The sequence below is a fragment of the Artemia franciscana genome, chromosome 8 (assembly GCF_032884065.1).
Source record: "Artemia franciscana chromosome 8, ASM3288406v1, whole genome shotgun sequence".
In the NCBI taxonomy this organism is placed as follows: Eukaryota; Metazoa; Arthropoda; class Branchiopoda; order Anostraca; family Artemiidae; genus Artemia; species Artemia franciscana.
Window position 1 is genome coordinate 50,512,956 of NC_088870.1, and position 21,968 is coordinate 50,534,923.

At 35.1% G+C, this 21,968-nt stretch overlaps 1 protein-coding gene across 5 annotated transcripts in view; it reads right to left on the bottom strand.

The window, feature by feature from the left end:
* Positions 1-21,968, bottom strand: part of LOC136030537 (PAX3- and PAX7-binding protein 1-like) — a 93,046-nt gene that overhangs the window by 29,318 nt on the left and 41,760 nt on the right. For all 5 annotated transcript variants that reach the window (XM_065709586.1, XM_065709585.1, XM_065709584.1 and 2 more), the window contains exons 11-12: positions 16,807-17,006; positions 5,324-5,474 (exon numbers count right to left, since the gene is read on the bottom strand). In XM_065709586.1, coding sequence (XP_065565658.1) covers positions 5,324-5,474; positions 16,807-17,006 — 351 coding nt within the window. The remainder of the gene's footprint in view (positions 1-5,323; positions 5,475-16,806; positions 17,007-21,968) is intronic.

Below are 21,968 nucleotides of genomic sequence, written 5' to 3' on the forward strand. Positions count from 1 at the left end.
TACTTCAAACTCACTTTAATTACTAACTAAATTGAATCTGATGTTAATTTACTTATTAATCGCTCAATTGCTGTTTTTTATTTGTACCTTAATAAATTTTCCAATGAATTACAATACTGTTGATACCCCTTCAAATTCATTTTAATTACCTACTAAATTGACTCTAATGTTCATTTACTTTAATTCATTATTTAATTACTCAACTGCTATTTGATTAGTTAATTCTTACTTTAATAAATTTTCTAATGACTCAAGTTACTATCGAAATACTTTGAGCTCACTTTAATTACTTACTAAATTGACTCTTATACTAATTCACCTTAATTATTGATTTAATTAGTTAATTAATACTTGATTAGTTTATTCCCTTGCTTTAATGAATTTCCTAATTACTCAATTGCTGTTGAAATACTTCAAACTCATTTTAAACTTTAATTACTTACTAAATTAACTCTAACGTTACTATACACTAAAGTTAATATGTACTAACGCTAACATAGTCTAACGTTAATAAAGTCTAACTTTAATGTAACATTACTAACACTCAGAAGAAGATATGGATTAGCACCATTCATGATGAGCCGGTTTAGGATACTAAACTGTCTCTTTTGGCAATGTCAGGTTTAATTAACAATTTTCTTTTTCAGCTTTTCATTAAGTAAATTGGGCCAAGTTCAGATCGAAAACTAAAGAAACGCTTTCACCATATTAACATACCAAACACAAAACAACAGTATAAGATTAGGACGTTTTGAGTAGTAACCATTTTGTCCTCTGTTTTTTTTTTTTTTTTTTTTTTTTTTTTTTTATCTGGAGCTGCCTTCCTCGTATTCCGATTTAAACTTGAAGATATCAAGATACTTGGCAACTTTGAAGTGTGTGAGACAATGGATGCCATAGACCTCAGTTTTCGGACTGAACTTCAATAGAGTTCAGTCCGATTTAACAGTATATTTTTAGCTGGACTCTATTTCATCGATGTGAGATGTTTTGAGTGGCAATGTTCATTTTTTTGTATTTTGTTTTAAGCATAAATGCATAATTTATTTTCTTCTTATTTTCTATTTTAGTTTCTTTTTTATTTTCTTTCTTCATGCTCTTCTTTTCCCATTGTTTAAAGAATTTAAATGAATTATTACAATTTATACGGGCTATGACTTACTATCTTTCAGAGCCAATAGCCACTCTAAGATTGCCACCAGATGCTATTTCAAAAGCAAGATGAATAAGGAACAGCAGAATGGTGCACCTCCTTAGCGTTATAAGAGCTATTAACCTTCCCCTTTAGCGTTAATAGAGCTATTAACGTTATTCATGTTGTTAAAATAAACAAAAATTTTCCTTAAAAGGTTTTCAAACCAAAAGTAAAGAGATAACAAGAGCTAGCTGTGACGAGATCGGAAGATCCAAAAGCCAAGAGCTCATATGGTATGAGCTCTAGCAAAATTCTTAGAATCAATAGATTGATTTAAAAGGAAAATGAGAGGCTTAACGACGGTCGGGATTTAAAATAAGAGCTCTGAGACATGAGGTTCTTCTAAACATCGAAATTCATTAAAATCTGATCCGATCACCCACTCGTAAGTTAAAAATACCTCAATTTTTCTAATTTTTCCTCTCCCTTCAACCTCCCAGATGGTGGAATCGGGGAAAGCGACTTTATCAAGTCAATTTGTACAGCTCCCTGACACGCCTACAAATTTTCATCGTCCTAGCAGGTCCAGAAGCACCGAACTCGCCAAGGCACTGAATCCCAGCCCCTAACTCCCCCAAAGAGAGCGGATCCAGTCCGGTTACGTCAATCACGTATCTACAACATTTGCTTATTCTACTCATCAAGTTTCATCCCGATCCCTCCACTGTAAGCGTTTTCCTAGATTTTAGGTTTCCCCCCTCCAACTCGCCCCCCATGTAGTGGGATCTGGTTGGGATTTAAAAGGAAAGTCTTAAAGAACAAGATCCTTATTAATATAAAATTTCAATAAGATCTGATCACCCATTCGTAAGTTACAAATACCTCATTTTTCTAATTTTTCCGAATGACTCCCCCCCCACAACTCCACCAAAGAGAGCAGACCCAGTCCGGTTATGTCAGTCACGTAACTTGGACTTGTGGTTATTCTTCCCACCAAGTTTCATCCTGATTTCTCCACTTTAAGCGTTTTCCAAGATTTCCGCCCCCCCCCATGACACTTGATCCGGTCAGGATTTAAAATAAGAGATCTGAGTTACGAGGTCCTTCTAAATAAGAAACTTCATTCAGATCCAAGCACTCCTTCGAAAGTTAAAAATGCCTCATTCTTTCTAATTTTTCAGAATTAAACCCCCCCCCAACTCCCCAACAGTTTCATCCCAATCCCTTCACTCTAAGCGTTTTCCAAGGTTTCAGGTTGCCCCCCAACTCCACCCCCCTCAATGCCAACGGATCCAGTCGGGATTTAAAATAAGAGCCTTGAGACACAATCTTTCCAAACATCGAATTTCATTAAGATCCCATCACCCTTCGTAAGTGAAAAAAACCTCATTTTTCTAATTTTTCAGAATTAACCCCCCCCCCCCAGCTCCAATTATGTCAATCACGTATCTAGGACTTGTGCTTATTTTTCCCACCAAGTTTCATCCCGATCCCTCCACTCTAAGCGTTTTCCGAGATTTTAGGTCCCCCCAGCTCCCCCTATATCACCAGATCCGGTCGGGATTGAAAATAAGAGCTCTGAGACACGATATCCTTCCAAAAATCAAATTTCATTAAGATCCGATCACCCTTTCGTAAGTTAAAAATACCTCATTTTTTCTAATATTTCCGATTTAACCGTCCCCCCCCCACTCCCCCCGCCGATGATCGGACCAGGGATACGACAATTTCTAATTTAATCTGATCTGGTTCTTGATACACCTGCCAAATTTCATCGTCCTAGCTTAGCTGAAAGTGCCTAAACTAGCAAAACCAGGACAGACAGACCGACCGACCGACAGAATTTGCGATCGCTATATGTCACATGGTGGATACCAAGTGCCATAAAAAGCAAAACGAGCAGCAAGAAAAGTCATGCAGTTATACAAAATTAAAATGAGAAGAAATGATTTTGCATTGACAAATAAAAGCAAAACTTGAAAAAACACATCAAACATAAAAACAATAGGTATTACTATGGATGAGTAAATGAAACCTAATATGGCCAGAAATTAATATTGACGTTCAAGTCAGACTTGAAACGAAAAGAAACTACAACAAATACGAGTGGGCTACCATCCTCCTAAGCACTTGAAAGGCCAAAGCGTCATTTGCGCTTTACTGAAAGCTATGCATATTTCTACAATCGTGCTATATTTATATTTGATGTGATTATCCATTTTAATTTGTATTTCTTTTAAGTTGGATTTGTTTTATGATATTATTTCTACTTTTTTGGGGTCTTATTGTGACTCCTTACTGATCTTTGAAAAACATTTTTAAAATAATTTCTGTTTGTTTCTTAATTGATACAATTATAGTATGGGTTAATTGTAGGAATGTTTTTAAGTTTTCTCTTTCCGGTTCTTCAGCTTGAGAATAAAAATGTTCGATTTAACTCAGAATTTTAAAACTCAGTCCGAATATTCGATCAGCCGTATTTGTGCACAATTAATCTTTAATAATATTTGTACTAAAAATTCAGGGTGGATGAGGAGTGTGAGAGCTGTTTTAGAGTGAATCTCATCCTAATTTTCAGAACAAGAATCATTTCTTTATCTTGATGTATCGAAAATCAAAAACATATGATGTATAGTCTCTCAAACATATAGCATGAACTAGAACTTGGAACAAGAACTAGACCTCGAGAGTCAAAGTTTCGAGAAGAATAGCAAATGTGTGATTTATGGGTTACAGTTATGAAGGAGCGAAAGGACTCGAAGCCTCTGTTCAGTCAATAAAAGTCCCAGCAAAACAATCCCAAAAGATCTAATTGTGGCTCAATAGATCCTTTTAAGGATACAAATAAGAATAATGTAACCTTCAACGACAAGAGCCTATAACTAAGCAAACCACCTGTTTGATGACCCAATGACAAGAATTTTGGGACCCTTTCAAGTCTTCAGAGGCCCAACAGTGCCCTGAACCCAAAAAGTCAATCTACGGTACTAACTTTCACTTTTACCAGTTTTCCTTGAATAACAAGATTTAAGGACCCCCCCCCCCTAAAGAAGTCAAAATGTCTACGCCCCCACCCCCCCCCCACCCCAAAAAAAGGCACCAAATATGCTTGGGCTCTGATAGTCGCCTCTAGTACACCTCCTAGTTACAAGGATTTAGGGTCATAGTCAAAGTATCATATCAGCTAAAAAGATTACTCTAATGTCCAACGTTAGTGGAATCGAACCCACGATCTCGCTATTAACGAACCAAAGATTTTATCCATAGATTATGACAGCTTCCAGAAACTTTTTCATAGCGTTTAAACCGTTTTGAAGGGTCTTTATAGTGCAGAATTCACCATAAATAGTACAATACAAAGAAATAACTTTGAAACATGGTAGATTTTTAACAGCTGATAAGTATTTGGAAACGTACAACCCGAACCCGGCGCTACACTACCGGTAAGCGTAACTGAGCCCAGTACATATAAACTACAAAAAAAAACACACGATCTATAATAAGAGTACGAAAACAATGCTCAAAAAGTTACCAAAATCTATACCCCAAACCCGGTGCTGCGCTTTCAGCCAGCAGAGTGCAGCAAAGTGTTTTCAGGATTTCATAAATCTATACCCCAAACCTGGTGCTGCGTATTCAGCCAACAGAGTGCAACACTGTGTCTTCAGGATTCCATAAATATATACCGCAAACCCACGGCTGCGCATTCAGCCAGCAGAATGCAACGCAGGGTTTTCAGAATTTCATTTATATACTTTTATTTATCGTTAAAAATATCCCGCGGCTCTAATATAATTTAATTTTATTCATTTCTTAATCATAACAAAAAGATAATAAAATCAAAGCTCACGTGCAAATCGTGTAAGAACGTCTCTTTTAACTAATGAAGACACAAGCTTAAAATCGGGACCTGACATAAGCTTAAAGACATAAGCTTAAAAAGAAAATAAAATCAAAGCTCACGTGCAAACCGTGTAAGAACGTCACTTTCAACTATTGAAGACACAAGCTTAAAATCAGGATCTGACATAAGCTTAAAAAGATAATAAATCAAAGCCCACGAGCGAACCGTGTAAGAACGTCTCTTTCAACAATTGAAGACACAAGCTTAAAATCAGGATCTGACATAAGCTTAAAGACATAAGCTTAAAGACATAAGCTTAAAAAGATAATAAAATCAAAGCTCACGTGCGAAACGTGTAAGAACATCTCTTTCAACTATTGAAGACACAAGCTTAAAATCAGGATCAGTTAATAAGCTGTCTTCCGTTTCTTCTTCTGTATAACCATAATTCATTAGCTCTGAGAACCATGATTTCTTCTCGAGGTCTAAAGAATCCTAAAAGCAGAGAAATTACGATCAAAAACACGATTTTGTAGCGTGTAGACTTCCCTTAGTCATTTATGAAAGAGGTAGATTTTCGTTGAAATTTGAAATCCCCTTTTTTACCGAAAAAGTCTAAACTAAATATTAAATTTATTTCTCTCTTTTAAATAACAGACTATACACCTAGTAACAATGAAATTTCACTAACACCGAATTTTAGTTGGCGCTAAATTTGAGCCAATCAGTCGTTTTTATAGACCTAAAAAAAAAACTGATTGGCTGAAAAATTCAGTGAAAAATTCTGATTGGCTCAAATTAGCACTAGTTAAATTCAAGCATTAAAAAAAATCTCATTGTGAATAGGCCTTACGATACTCGCCATTGATAATAGGGTTATCTTTAATAATTTGTCGTTTTTTTTAAGTATAGTATTGAGAGCTTGCTACGTCAGGGTTGTTCAAGTACGTCATTGTACGTCGGGGTTGCCGGGCCTCCTTTGTTCTTCGTGCCTTTCCTCCACTAGTTTTTATTGTTTTGGGAATTTTTCTTCTTATTTTATCAGTGTCTTTTGGCTGCTTATTACAGTTTGAGAATAGGTGGCCTTCGGGTGGAGCTTAGCTCCCTGTCGATCCAAATGAACATTTGTACATATTTAGTTTTATACGATAAATAAAAAAATTTAAATCATCCAACCACAGTAATGTCAATTGAATCATGTCCTGTCAAAGTTGATCTGTTCCCTTCCATTTCTATCTCATCCAATATACTATTTTATGCTTTAATATTGTGAGTTTGCCTGGTTGGGGTAAGCTCTTTTTCCCTTGTTCCTCTCCTACCCTAAATACTCATATTGTTAGTTTTTTTTATCTTCTTTTTTCTCATTTTTATTTTATTTGTGTCTTTTCACTTTTGATAATGTTTATTCAACAATTTATCTAATAAAAATTATTTAATGATAATTCTCTATTGGCTCTATGCTCTATTGTTAATTTCATTAAATATATTGTTGTGTGTTATTTTATCTGTGAATAAAAAAAAAAAAAAAACATCTTGAAGTCTGAACTGTCTAATATATTTATAGAGCCCGCATCAACTTTTAGAACGAGTTGGGCCAAATAGGATTTCATGAAATGAACTGCTATTTCACAATAATAAAGTTTTCGTTCGTGGTTTTGAACGAGTTTTTACCACATCTTTATTTGATTCTGAAGCGAAATTCCTATTTTTTCTATTTTTTTTTTTTCATTTAAATTTTTACATGATTATTTGATTCTGTAAGTAATTATTATAAATTAGTCCTGAAACTGCTTGTTGACCTCGCAAAATCATTACCACACTTAATTGATGGTTTGGTGGGTTTCAAAATTTAATTTTCAGGAACTATACTCAATTACATGTTATTTTTTACCTGCCAAATTACAGACAACACAATAATTAAGCAAGTTCTTTGTATTATAATTGAGATATTAAAAATGTTAGCATCTTTTGGTTATTGTGGACATAATAAAGGTTAAATTGCAGGTATGAGCCATTTCAAGAAGAAGGTAATAGCGAATAGTTAATTGTAAAAAAAAAGGTAAAGTATACGGCATTGGGTTTTAGAGCCCCTCCCCCCTTGACAGTGCTGATCTTCGTTTTATGGGCCTTCAGCCGGAAAGTGTAATAGGGGGAGAGGGGTTGTGGGCCAGCCTTCCTGTGCTTTCGCACACCCATCCTGTTTATCTTCCCTAGATTTCTCGAGGTACCCATTTAGAGATGGGCCGACTCTGGCTGAGCTTACAAGGCCAGGTTACTGACCCCCGTTCACACCAAATAGCCAGCGACACCGGGACTAAAACCCCTGTCCTCTCGGACAGTGCTTCAAGTCGAGCGGCCTAACTACTCATCTAGGACGTAAGTAATTGTAAGTAATGGTAAATTGGGCTGTGGGATACAGCCTCTGTTCTGAAGCCTAATCAAACAGTTCGTGGTAGCTGTAGTAAGGAGCGACCCGGCTCAATAGTAAACAAAACTCTAAAAAATGGAATTTTGATATCGATAGCTACATCAAAAGAATCGCATTTTTATGCTGATTTTATATATATAAGTTTCATCAAGTTTAGTCTTACCCATCAAAAGTTACGAGCCTGAGAAAATTTGCATTATTTAAGAAAACAGGGGGAAACACCCCCTAAAAGTCGTAGAATCTTAACGAAAATGACACCATCAGATTCAGCGTATCAGAGAACTAATTGTAGAAGTTTCAAGCTTCTATCTACAAAAATGTGGAATTTTGTATTTTTTGCCAGAAGACAAATCACGGGTGCGTGTTTAATTTTTTTTTTTTTTTTTTTCCTAGGGGTCATCGTATCGACCAAGTGGTCCTAGAATGTCGCAAGAGGGCTCATTCTAACGGAAATGAAAAGTTCTAGTGCCCTTTTTAAGTGACCAAAAAAATTGGAGGGCATCTAGGCCCCCTCCCACGCTCATTTTTTCCCAAAGTCAATGGATCAAAATTTTGAGATAGCCATTTTGTTCAGCATAGTCGAAAACCATAATGACTATGTCTTTGGGGATGACTTACTCCCCCACAATCCCTGGGGGAGGGGCTGCAAGTTACAAACTTTGACCAGTGTTTTCATATAGTAATGGTCATTGGGAAGTGTACAGACGTTTTCAGGGGGATTTTATTTTGTTTGGGGGTGGGGCTGAGGGGAGGAGGCTATGTTGGAGGATCTTTCCTTGGAGGAATCTGTCATGGGGGAAGAAAAATTCAATGAAAAGGGCGCAGAATTTTCTAGCATTACTATAAGAAAACAATGAAAAATAAACATGAAAACATTTTTTTCAAATGAAAGGAAGGAGTAGCATTGAAACTTAAAACGAACAGAGATTATTACGCATATGAGGGGTTCTAAAAACACTTTAGCATAGAGAGCGAGGTATTTAGGAGGAGATAAATACCTCGCTCTTTGTGCTAAAGTATTTTTATTAATTTCAACTATTTATTCTACGGCCTTTCTGATTCAGGGGTCATTCTTAAAGAATCGGCACAAAACTTACGATTTAGTGTAAAGAGCGAGGTATTAACGAGGGTACAAACCCCCTCGTATACATAATAAAAATATAAGATTATGAAAGTATGTTACGTAAGTTAATTCTTAAGTTACGTATATTTTTTACTAATAAAAACGTTCGTTAAAAATTAAAAGTTCTAGTTGCCTTTTTAAGTAACCGAAAAATTGGAGGGCAACTAGACCTCCTTCTCCACCCCTTATTTCTCAAAATCGTCTGATCAAAACTAAGAGAAGGCCATTTAGCCAAAAAAAGAATTAATATACAAATTTCATTTTAATAATTTATGTGCGGAGAGCCAAAACCAAACATGCATTAATTCAAAAACGTTCAGAAATTAAATAGAAAAAACTAATTTTTTTAGCTGAAAGTAAGGAGCAACATTAAAACTTAAAACGAACAGAAATTACTCCGTATATGAAATGGATTGTCCCCTCCGCAATCCATCGCTCTTTACGCTAAAGTTTGACTTTTTGCCACAATTCTACTTTTTAAAACAATTAAAAATTTTAGCGCAAAGAGCGAGGGATTGCGGAGGGGACAATCCATTTCATATAAGGAGTAATTTTTGTTCGTTTTAAGTTTTAATGTCGCTCCTTACTTTCAGCTAAAAAAATTAGTTTTTTTTATTTAATCACTGTTAGACACTATTTGTTTAGGTTAAGGGCCCACACATGGTGGCGCGTTGGAGAGGGGGAGCGGGAGTAAGCTGGTTGAAATCAAGTGGAAGTTGAACCTAGGAAAAAAAACCACTTCCAACATAAAACCTAAAAAATTCCCCTTAACTACAGAGGTGGATATTCACTGAACCATCTAACTGACATAAGGGTAGGTGGGATAGGAGGATAAGTATATAGGCTAGAAAAACAGATGTCCAGAATAATAATGCTAAAATAAAAATGGGCCTATTAAAATAGACCAGAATAACGATGAAAATTTTAAGTTACATTTTTCTGAGTTGGCTCCTGTAAGAGATTTTCAGTCTGCGGGGACTTCCATTTAGAAACATCTCTCACAGAGCTGTGTGATACTGTTTATGGCATAGAAATGATGCTAGGCTAGCGAATAATGGTAAGGGTAGGCCTAGGAAGGATTTCTTTGATGAAAAAAATGCAAATTGCAGAAGTGGAGTGGTTCAAGTTTTAAAGGATAGTCTACCGGAGGGAAAGACTGTTTAAAATATATCATAGAAAAAGAAAGGAATATAGGAAAGTACCCAAGAGAAAGAAAAAAAAGTTTGGATTAGAAGAAACCAAAAGGATTAAGGAACGATTTAACAAGGCAGATTCCTGAGAATTTTGGAAGCTAGAGAAATTTGGAAGTTCACCCGGTCGAAATCTGGGCTGATTATTTAGAGGGTAGATGTGAAGAAGTCCGAGTAGATGAACCGTCAGAAAGGAATTTTCAAACCTTGATGGATTTATGGAGCAACCCTTGAATGATTCAAAGCTAATTATGGAGGTAAATGAGGGTGAAATATTGAATGAAATGAAGAAAATGAAGAGAGGATCGGCGCCAGGATTAACAGAATTTTTGTTATTCAGGAAACAGGAACAGAATGACAGGAATTCTGGACTAGTTTACAGTTAGGCAAGTTGTAAAAAAAAAAATCCAAAAATAGATCTACTTAATAAATCCTATCATTCCAAATACCACTTCACCTCACTAACAATACTAATATAACGTTAATAACCACTTCATTCTGGAATAACAGGAATTTTGTAACAACAAATTGAAGTGGTTTAAGGAATGATAGGCTAAATTAAGAAGGCCTATTTTAGGATTTCTCAAAGTTCTTTTCAGATTTTACAGTGTTTGCTTTTTAGAGGATCTAATTGTAAACTAGAAAACAATTCCTGTTCACCAGGAATAGACAGAATTCAAATGAAAGTATGGAATTGGAGTATGGTGAGGACTATGTCAACTATATTAAATCAATAGCGATAAATCAACTTGGTGGAAGTGATGAAAAACTTAAGAGCCATGGCTAATTGGAGTAAAGACAAGACAGATATTCTGAGTGAGAGGCAAAGCTGGCATACCCCTTTTTCAGAACTATACAAAAATGATGTCAATTCACTTGTTGATAGATAGTCTATCCTCCATCCTAGGTCAGAACTAAGGTAAATAGGCATGGAACCAGGGTAATTCAAATGGTCTATCAGTTCTGTGACCCATTTGAAGGCATTTGGAGACCCCAAATAAAAAGGTTTTCAAAGATTTATTAATGACCATGTCCAGAAAACTTGTAGGCAATTGGGCAGTTGAGATTGTACATATTATACGAGCTTCGAAGGCATGCACTAGTTTTATGGTTCTGCGAGCAATTTGAAGGCATTTGCAGACCCCAGATAAAAGGCTTTCAAAGACTCATGAATGAGCATGTCCAGAGGACTTGTAGGCCACTAGGCATCTGAGATTGTTCATATTATACAAGTTGTGTGTACTGGGAAAGGCCACTGGAATTCAATTGGGATGACTGAGATTTTTGGGTTGACTCGCGTACAATTAGTTTCGACATTCTTTAGCCAATCATTTTGGCCTAAAGGATGGTCAACATCTTTCTTGATTCCTGTTCATCAGAAAGGGGATAAGTTACTAGCCTGCTAATTACTGGTGTATTTATACGAGAAAAAGTATAAATAAGCTCTTTTGTAATATATTAAGCTCAAGATTAGATAAAGTGTTAGAGTCACAAAAAAGATGACATTATATTCAGGCAAGTTTTTGGAAAGACTAGAGTGCAATAAACCAGGTCTTCATTCTAAATGTGTTAGTAACAAATATGCTAGAGGGAGAAGACAAAGGCTATATGCAGCTTTTCTTGACCTGAAATAAACCTTCGATGAAGAAGTAAAGGAGTTATTTATCAAGAGTTTGTTACAATTAGAATTGCCTTGGAGATTTGTTAAGAACTAAGTAGCAAAGTATAGCGTATTTAGGACAATAATTCGAGTAGGAAAAGAGTTTTCTAGAGTTATATAACAGTCTTAAAGTGTTATAATAAATTGACCGTAAAACAGACCCCATCAAGGTCTCTAGGGACACAATTCTTAATTGAAATATGTAGCATTTGTTGTTTTAATAAATTTTTCTCTCTAAATGAGATGTAGTAGAGGAGTTAAGCAAGGATGGACCTTGTCATCTAGGCTATGTTCATTATCAATTAATGCCATAAAAGATTATTTTGGGAATAAGATAGCACCTGCTGTACAACTATCAGATAAATCTTCGTTTGCCTTTTTTTGTGGATGACATGGTGTTGGTAGCAAAAAGTGGCACTGATTTGAAAGCAAAATTCTTCCTTGAAAATAATCCACTTTACTGATTGCCACACCTAACTTGCAGCACCCAGGATGGAAGGCTTTCCAGACTTTCAAAAATATATTAGATTTCTTTTTTGTCATAGTTTTATAAATAAAATTACTGGCCTCAAATAAAAGGTCACAAGAGCAGAACCAATGAGACTAAAGCCCAATTTTTAGTAGAGCATTAAAGACAACTGAGTTCTCTGATACTACTCCTACTACCAATAATAATAACTCACCACAACACTAAGATGCATGAGGCCAACATAGCTGCGCACGCTCCCTCTCTATCCCAATCTATTCAAAGCCTCCCTCTTTACGCTCTTCCAGGAAACTTCAATTTCTCATAAATTTTTTCTTGCGACATTCTCTCAGCCCCAACCGAGGACTACCTGCTTTCCGTTTAGCCCTAGAAGGGTTGGCCAAAAAGGACAATCTTTGGAAACCTGTTATCCTTTGTCTGCAGAATGTGCCATAGACATCTCAACCTTTCTCTTACTATTACCCTAGAAAGCAGGATTGAACCAAACTTTCCGTACAACCTACTGTTCGACAAACGATTAGTCAGTCGAGTACCCGAAACAATCCGTAGGCAATTTCTCTGGAAAACATCTAGCAAATCTTCTTCCGTGTTTCGGAGCGCCCATGCTTCAGAACCATAATTGATGTCATCACTGTAGCTTCCAATATTTTAATCTTGGTTCGCAGACCTATCTTTCTATTTTTCCAAACTTTTTCAACTATGAAAAAACACCTTGGGCCTTGGCTATTCTACTTTTAACATCTTTACTGCACCCACCATATTTACTAATAATATTACCTAGGTAAGTGAAGCTAAGAACTTTCTCTAAGAAAATAATTCTATATACATACTTTAGCTATCGTATTAAGTTTTGCCAAAGCTTCATAAATAAAAATTATGATAATAATAATCAACTATAAAAAAGCAATAACAATAACAATTCGACGCCAGTTTACTTTCAATTCTAACAAATTCAAAACTGTCAAAAATAGAAAACTAGGTCTGGACGAAACAGCATCGAAAACTACACCTTCTGTGCCAAGGCGCTGTGGAGTTTTCCTGTTACTGTGACCCATATCGCAGAGCAACACATGAAAATTTGTCTTACGTCTAATAAATTTATACATAATCGTATAGCGTTTGGAGGGACGCACAATCATTCTAAGTTATTATTTGTAAGGTCAATATTGACAATTTCTGAAATAACTTCAGTGTGTACAAAAGAAACGTCAGATTTTATATCCGTGTTGATTTTGTTTTGAACTATATTACGGTTTTGTATTTTTTTTCTACAAAATGCGCGAAACGGTTAATTGAATAAAATTAACGAAAGCGGTGGTTTCTTTTAGCTTTTTATTTTATTTATTTCCAACTTTAATTTGAATTATTTCATTTCCAGCTACTTATAACTTTGAAATTAAGTACCAAATGAGAATCGTATGTATTACAAAGAGACAAAAGAAACTAGGATGTCAAGGAAGTAATTACGCAATGAAGTTGTCAATTTTTAATAAAATGTTAAATCATTTTAATATAAACGCTCTTAAATTAAGTACTCTTAGAAATTGTCTTTGCTTAATTTATTTATTTAATTTAGTTAATAAAAACTCTTAAATTAATTTTAAGAGCGGAATTCTTTGGGACAAAAATAGGTGGATGGCAGGCATGTAAACGTTATTTCGGTGAGGGGAGGGGCAATGGTGGAAAAACTAATTTTTAGATAATTTGAGCAAGAAATGCCCAGAAAATCAGAAAAATTCAGGATTGGGGGGGGGGGGAACAAAGGCCCCCCGGGACACATATCTGCTGGATAGGATTAGATGAAAAATATCCTGGCGGGTAATTTCCACATCCATTGCGTCAACATGTTTATACAGAACAGTGTGAAACATGAAGAGCACAGCTTATTTTCATCGCTGCGCGGTGACAACTCCAGAAATTATTTCTTAGTGCACGGTACATTTTTAGATATGGAAGGGTGCCTTCTATATATGATATAGAATAGATAAAAATAGTCTTCTATATCAGACATAGAATAGTCTTCTTAATTACTTTACAATTACTTCACGTCTATAATATAGTAAACATCATAATCTAAAATATCAGAAAAAATCCTATCTTCTGGGTCAAAATTAGGATTTCCGGCAGTATTTCTCAACAACCACATGAGAGATACGGAAATTTTGCTCTGATTGTCGAAGAGATGATATGAAGTTCTATCAGCATTCAAAGTTGTTCAATTGCTCACAAATTAAGCTTCGGAGCAAGGGCATTTTGCTTAGGCGAAATGCAGGGAATAACAGAATCCAAACTTCAAAATAGAAAGTCACAAAGGGAATTTTAATTTTGGAAAAGCAATGTCAGCTTCAGTTCTTAGAAAGCAAAATCTGTTTTTCCACTTGAAAAACTTCTACCTTGGCTAGAAAAAGTTGCCTGTGGGATGAAAATTTTTTTTTGCGTCAAGACAACTTTGGAAATTAATTTTAAGCAAATAAAGCAAATTTGTACACACAAAAGTTTGTGGCATCTTATACATCTTTCACAATATTGTTGAATTAAAATACAAGAGGCGGCAAACCACAAATTCCAGAAAAGAACCAAAACATCGGAATTTGGGGTTTCGAGAATTATTTCCAATAACCCTAGAAGAGATCCAGAATTTGGCTCTCAAGTTCTCAGAGAGACAATTTAATGTCCCGTAGGAATACGACACACAATTTTTCTGAGGAAGTTTACTTTCTCAGCTAGGATAGTTTTGTTTTGACATTATGTACAAGATGAGGGAATAAGGGTTTTTATTTTCTTATTTTTTGGAAAACTACTGGAAATTTTACATAATTTCCAAAAAAATTTCTGCCTCATTTCATGATTTCACACACAGAATAAATTTACAAGCTTACCACCTCGGAGCTACTGACCTTTGATACCATGATCAGCGGTCACGGAGAAAATTATCCCAATGAAATAAAAGAAATAAAATTTCGTTACACATAGATAAAGTAGGAAAATAGTGCATAAAAGTGTTGTTATATTAGGTTAGTGAAGTACAGGGTCTCAAGTTTTACCTTTTTTTTCTTGATTTTGTTTTGTATTTTTTATTTTTAGGGGAATCCATTGATAATTAATTTGTTTTATAGTTTCGAAAATGACCGCACAAGCCATAAGGCTTTTTGGTAAACTTTTCTGTTTTGTATTTTCTTGTGTTTTTATAAATAAACTCTCTCTCTCTCTCTCACTAAAAAAAAAAAAAATGAGATTGGTCCAAAAGAACTTGTAATGAAAAGAAAAGGGAAAACTTGCATTAAACTAAAATGTTGATAAATAATCCTAAACAAGAGCTAAGAGCTCATATGGCACTTGTGACGAGGCAAGAAGAGCTAAGAGCCAAAAGCTCATATGGTATGAGCTCTAACAACATTCTAAGAATCAAAAGATTGATTTAAAAGGAAAATCAGAGGCTTAATGCCGGTCAGGATTTAAAATAAGAGCTCTGAGTCACGATGTCCTTCTACATATCAAAATTCACTAAGATCCGATCACCCACTCGTAAGTTATAAGTACCTCATTTCTTCTAATTTTTCCTCTTCCTTTAGCCCCCCAGATGGTTGAATCTGGGAAAACAACTTTATCAAGTCAATTTGTGCAGGTCCCTGACACGCCTACCAATTTTCATCGTCCTGGCACGTTGAGAAGCACCAAACTCGTCAAATCACTGAACGCCTCCCCCCAACTCCCCCAAAGAGAGCGAATCCAGTACGGTTACGTCAATCACGTATCAAGGACATTTGCTTATTCTATCCACCAAGCTTCATCCCGATTCCTCCACTCCAAGTGTTTTCCAAGATTACCCCCTCCAACTCCCCCCAATGTCAAAAGATCTGGTCAGAATTTGAAATAAGAGCTCTGAGACATGAATTCCTTCTAAATATCAAGTTTCATTAAGATCTGGTCTCCCTTTCGTAAGTTACAAATACCTCATTTTCCCAAATTACCCCCCCCCCAACTCCACCAAAGAGAGCAGATCCGGTCCGGTTATGTCAGTCACGTATCTTAGACAGGCTTTTATTCTTCTCATCCAGTTTCATCCTGATCTCTCCGCTTTAAGTATTTTCTAAGATTTCCGTTCCGCCCCCAACTGCCCCCCCCCCCAGTGACGCTGGATCCGGTTGAGATTTAAAATAAGAGATCTGAGTTACGAGGTCCTTCTAAATAGTAAGTTTCATGAAGATCCGATCACTCCTTCGTAAGTTAAAAATACGTCATTTTTTTTCTAATTTTTCAGAATTAACCCCCCCCCCAATAGAGCGGATCCGTTCCAACTATGTAAATCACGTATCTAAGACTTCTGCTTATTTTTCCCACCAAGTTTCATCCCGATCCCTCCAATCTAAGCGTTTTCCATGATTTTAGCCCCCCCCCAAACTCCTTCAATGTCACCAGATCCGGTCGGGATTTAAAATAAGAGCTTTGAGACACGATATCCTTCTAAATATCAAATTTAATTGAGATCCGAACACCTGTTCGTAAGTTAAAAATACCTCATTTTTTCTAATTTTTTAGAATTAAAAACTTTCCGGCCTCGACTCCCAATCCAAATTCCCTTTCCCTTAAAGGTGCCTGTCAAAGAGTATGGATGGTATTTTTTAAGTGTAATAATAAGACTAGTTAATTGAATTTGTGCAATTGGTAAAATAAGTGTAGTATTAAGTGTCTGACCTGTCACCAAAGGTGTGCCAGAAGTGTCACCAAATGCTGACGGTGTTGATGGTTTTTTTCGGCCGACACTAGCACCAGTCTTCACTCCTATAGGTTACCCATATCCTTTAATACTGTATTTATAGTGTGTTTTATAGTGTGTTTACTGTGTTTAATAGTGTATTTATAGTTTTATAGTGACTATACATTATTATGCGTTTCATTTTAGAAAGAGAAAAAAGGTCAAGGAAAGGTTAAGACAAACCTCAAGCGGATTCCAGGTTATCAGCTGCAATCTAACAAACGGGGAAAACACTTTTGGTAAACACATACTGACATAAGCGTCTCTATAAGAGTCCAGGTGCGTTCTCCGCCAGTTTTCAAAATTCTGCTTAAGTCCCTCCACAGTTGAAAACTCTTCAGTCACGTCTTCAAATAAAGCACCTGCTTCGGTTCTAAACCTTTCTATAATATGAATAAGATTGATAACCTAACTGCGGATAAATAAAAAAAAGCTTTTATAGAATCAGCAATTTCCCTAGAATTTCTGTTTGATACGTTTTAGTGGATTTACCGTCTTTCCCAAAGCCCAATCCTTTGGGAAAGATAGTATGGGTTCCAGTCTGATGACCTGCAGCATATAGTACACGCCCATTGCTCAAGTTCAAGTTCCTTTTCAAGTTCCTTTTATTATCAATATCCATCCATTTATAAGCAAAAATATCCCAAAGGGCTCAATGGCCCGTTATTTGGAAAAAAAAAACAACAAAACAAAATATAAATAACTATTAAATACATATAAAAAACTATTAAATACATGCTGACAACTTTAGTATTTTTTTGCAGTTCCCTTCATTTTTTAAACCTTTTCTCAACTGATACAAGCATGAGAGTTGAAGCTTTTACTTAAAATATTTTACTAATGTTATTAAACAGCAAATGTACCTTCATATTTTTTTTATATAAACTTAGGTAAATAAATGCTTGCTAAACGCTTAAACAGCAGTAAGGAGATAAATCAAAACTTTAAGCTATAAATTAGGGCCCGACCGATGTGAATTTTCGGGGCCCGATACGATACCGATATCATTTTCCAATAAATTCCTGGAAAAAAAAACCTTAGCTAAAGTTTAACCCCCTCCCCCCCATTCTCTGCCCATATTCATAGTCACATGTTTCTCACTGGTCTATTACAAGAACAGCCTCAATAATTCACTGTGGATTCCAAAAATTAGGCCATGTACAAGAATTATTTGATTTTCTTTAGCTTTTCTGATCAGCAGCTTCTGAGCACAAAAACAAAATGGCGGATGTTTGTGGAGTTGACAAATAAGAAAAAATTTAATCGAAGAAGCCGGTTTAGTTATATAAACACAAATAGAAGACAATCTGATAAAAAGAAGCGTAAAACACACTGGATACAGGGGTGCAGCTAAAGTTTTAAGTTTGGAGAAGGGATTTAAAGAATGTATCGACAGAATCGCCCTGTGTGCTGACAAATGCAGATATACAAGCTGAATTTCCAAGGTAAATTTTCCACGGTGTTGACACGCGGCAGCAATACCTTGGAACTCCCCCCCCCCACCTCAAAACACTCCCTCTCGTCCTTAGCTGCACCCCTGACTGAATATAGGGGTTTTAGCTAATCAAATCTTGAATCTTTCACCCACCCAAGTGAACATTCATTAAACAGAAATGTATGGTTTATTGCATTCTTTTTAGTTGTTTTGTAGAGGATGTACGTTTTTTTTAAGTCACCATACACTTACAACATTGCTACACCGGATGTGCATCGACAACAAATACACTTTGACTTCATTTGACTCACCTGTGCTGCCCTCTCCACCATGGTCAGACTTAGCTAATGGTTCCACCCGACTGGCGAGCAACAATTACCAGAGGATTTTTTTTTCCGTTAACCGATAATGACCCTAACCCTCATATCAGCCCGATAATATCGGTCGGTCGATATGTCGTTCGGGCCCTACTGTAAATTTCTTTATATGAAAAGGGAGGACATCCGTGATACTCATCTTAAAAGACGTTTGTCTTAAAGTTCATCAATAATTGTTTTTCTTAACTTTACTGTTTATTTCTTCTTTGATTGTCGTTTATTTTCCATTTCTTATTTTGATTTTTATGTATTTTGACCTGTTTTTTTTTTTTTTTACTTTCCTTTACTTTCTTTAATTCTGCTTTACAACCGATGGTCCTTATTTTTGCCTTTAGGTTATTTCCTTTTTTTGGTTAATTTTTCGATGGTGCATTCTCCACGTGTCGCCGATAAAAACGTCGAGGGCAGAGGTCAATGGCATGACTATATAAGTTTGGCTAGATTTAACCCAGATCCAAACGGTACCTGGAAGAATCCGAGGAAGGTAAACATGAAAGGTGTGCCGAAGCACAGGAAGGCTTGCCCCCAGCCCTCCATTGCACCTCCTAGCTGAAGTGCCAAATAAAGAAGATCGAACCACCACTTTGGACTGTAAAGTCTGGTGCCAAATCCTTTGTTACAGTCAGGCTTCCTCCAGATTTAGGACTGAGAGACTTTCTCAAGTCAGCCCTTAACCCCTTTTTCAAATCAAGTCTTAGCCTCAGAAATTAATATAGTAGCTCTCGAACGACTTCCAAGACATGTTTGAAAAATCCCACTTCCTTTATTTTAATAAAAACAAACTTTTATAGCTTAAGTGACTACGAAAACAGCACCCACTTTTCCATACCATAACCAAGAAATTAAAAAACCTAAATAAAAAAGACTAGGAAAAATGAATAATGTGAAAAGAGATAGGAAGAACAGAAGAGTAAAAGAATGAAAAAAAATGGGACTTTAGTCTCAATATAGAGCAAAAACATGAAGAAAACCAAATACTTGGATTGCATACTCTACAAAGGTAATCATAGGAGACATTTTCGAGTCAAGAAGACTCGAATCATTGACCTGATAGATTTGGACCTTTTTTTTTTTTTTTTACTTCCCTTTAATTTTTACTTTTTATCTTTACTTTTTTTTACTTTCTTTTTAGAACAAGTAGTTTTACGACAAAGACACAGCTATGACTTGTACTAACAGGGTAAAATACTTGCATCATTGGGTTTATTAGTTTCATATTTATACATTCAACATGCCAGGATTATGATGTGACTTACACATGTTCGTTTTGGGATCCATCCGTTGGTTCACAGCAGTATCTGTTAAGTTCGGTGCGATTATTCATTTTAATTTCTGCTCCGCTTTCCTTAAATCCGTTCATAGTAGTTTCTGTTCATTTTAAGCTCGGTTTCCGTTAATTCATTCCTAGTAGTTTCTGTTCGTTTTAAGTTCGGTTTTTCTTATTCGTTCATAATAGTTTCTGTTCGTTTTAAGTTCGATTTTCGTTAATTTGTTCATAATGGCTTCTGTTCGTTTTAAGTTCGGTTTTGTGCTCGGTTATAGTAGTTTGTTCGTTGTAAATTGAATTTTAGTTAATTCGTTTATCGTAGTTTCTGTCCGTTTCAAATTCAGTTTTCGTTAATTCGTTCATAGTAGTTTCTGTTCGTTTTAAGTTTGAACTATTGTATGAACTTTTGCTGTTCAATTTTTCCTTTTTCAATTTTGTCTACAAAAACTAATTTTTTTGGATACTTTTTTCAATAAGTTTCTGCTGTTTTCTTAACTGGCATTGATCTATAATTGATTTTTTGTAAGAAATGTTCTCTTTGTTTGTTTTAATTTTAGTTTTATTATTATTATTCATTTTTTCTGCTTTAGAACAAAAAATTGGACTGAAATTTTAATGAAAATTTTTAAATTCGTTCAAAATGTTAAATCAGTCATTAGTTTGTTCAGCAGTTTGTATTAGTGTTCTTTCCTTACAATTTCAGGTGGATTGAAGCCAATGAATTGAAGCACAGAATGAAACCTGCATAAATATACATCATAATAAACCATTTTATTATATGAATCTTTTTATGTCCCATTTTGTTGTAATGTTTTGTTTGTTTAAATAAAGCCATTTCAAGATCAGGAATTAAGACTGCTGTTTTTTAGTCTTATAAAAAAAGATTTGACGAATGTTTTGTTTCAGAGGGGGCGAGATATTTTTTTTCAAGGGGGGGGGGGGTTAAAAAGGCTTTAAACTACTCACCAAAATTTAATTTGTACGCATTTTTGCTACGTTTTTACAAGTCGGACAAACATTTCAGGGCGTTCAAACCCACTAGATACGGAAGTTTGTACAAATATAAACATATCTGTTTCCTTAACTGTTTTTAGTAATTCAGATTCCTTCTCATTCCCTCAGACTCCCTAAGGCTCTGTCTACATACCCTAAAATTTTCAAGCCCTTAAATTCCAAAATTTCAGAAATTAACCAAAAATAGCGCTAAAAATCAATATATACATATATATATATATATATATATATATATATATATATATATATATATATATATATATATATATATATATATATATATATATATATATATATATATATTTATATATATTATATATTATATATATATATATATATATAACTTATATGTTTGTGTAACTGATGCGTGTAACTTCTATGTTTGGTCTAGGTCCAGGTCCCCTAACATATAACATAAACCCCTCTACCCTAAGAAAACATATGATTCTCTTGGTCCAGAGAATGATCCATTAAAATTTCAAGCCAATCGCAGACTCAAGATCAAACGGGCCTACCAATTTTTACTATTTTTAACCTATTTTTAACCTATTTTCACAATAATTTCATCCGCAGAGGCATATGTTTTTAATATTTAAACAAATATTTAAACAAAATATTTATTTAAATTTAATATTTAATATTTAAACAAAATAACTATCTCAAAATTCCGTCTATCAAATGTCTTGAAGGATTAGGTGGAAGCAAAATAGTAGACTGGTTTCACTACAATCACTTTCGACGCTTAGTAACAGAACTAGAACTCTATGAGGTGCCCGGGGAAACAAATGAAGAAATAAATGATAAATTGAAGGCACAAGCCTCTGTACTAAGATTGCTCTAGAGCATTGCCTCTGACTGTTAGATTTATAATGGTAAAAATGCTATTTCGATTGCAGGGAGATGTTAATAGCATTTGTCACTACAGAGTTAAAGAAAAATGTAGTTTTTCGTAAAAAATTTGTTTAGTTCTTAAAATAAGTTTTGTTATATGAAAAGTTTTTAAATATATCGATTTCCTTTCAAATGAGCCATTAAACAACTCTCTATGAGTTTCCAATGCCATGCCAGCTGCAATGGAAAAAAAAAACGAAAAAGGATGCCGTTGATGCAGAATATTGTGCCAACAGCCACTTTTCTTGTTTTTCAAGCCAGTGAAGTTTCCTCGTTATTCAAGCCAAGAGACAGTTAGTTTCCTACATAGGGGTATCGGACAAGGTGGTTCTATAGTGTACTTATTTTTTTTTATCTAACT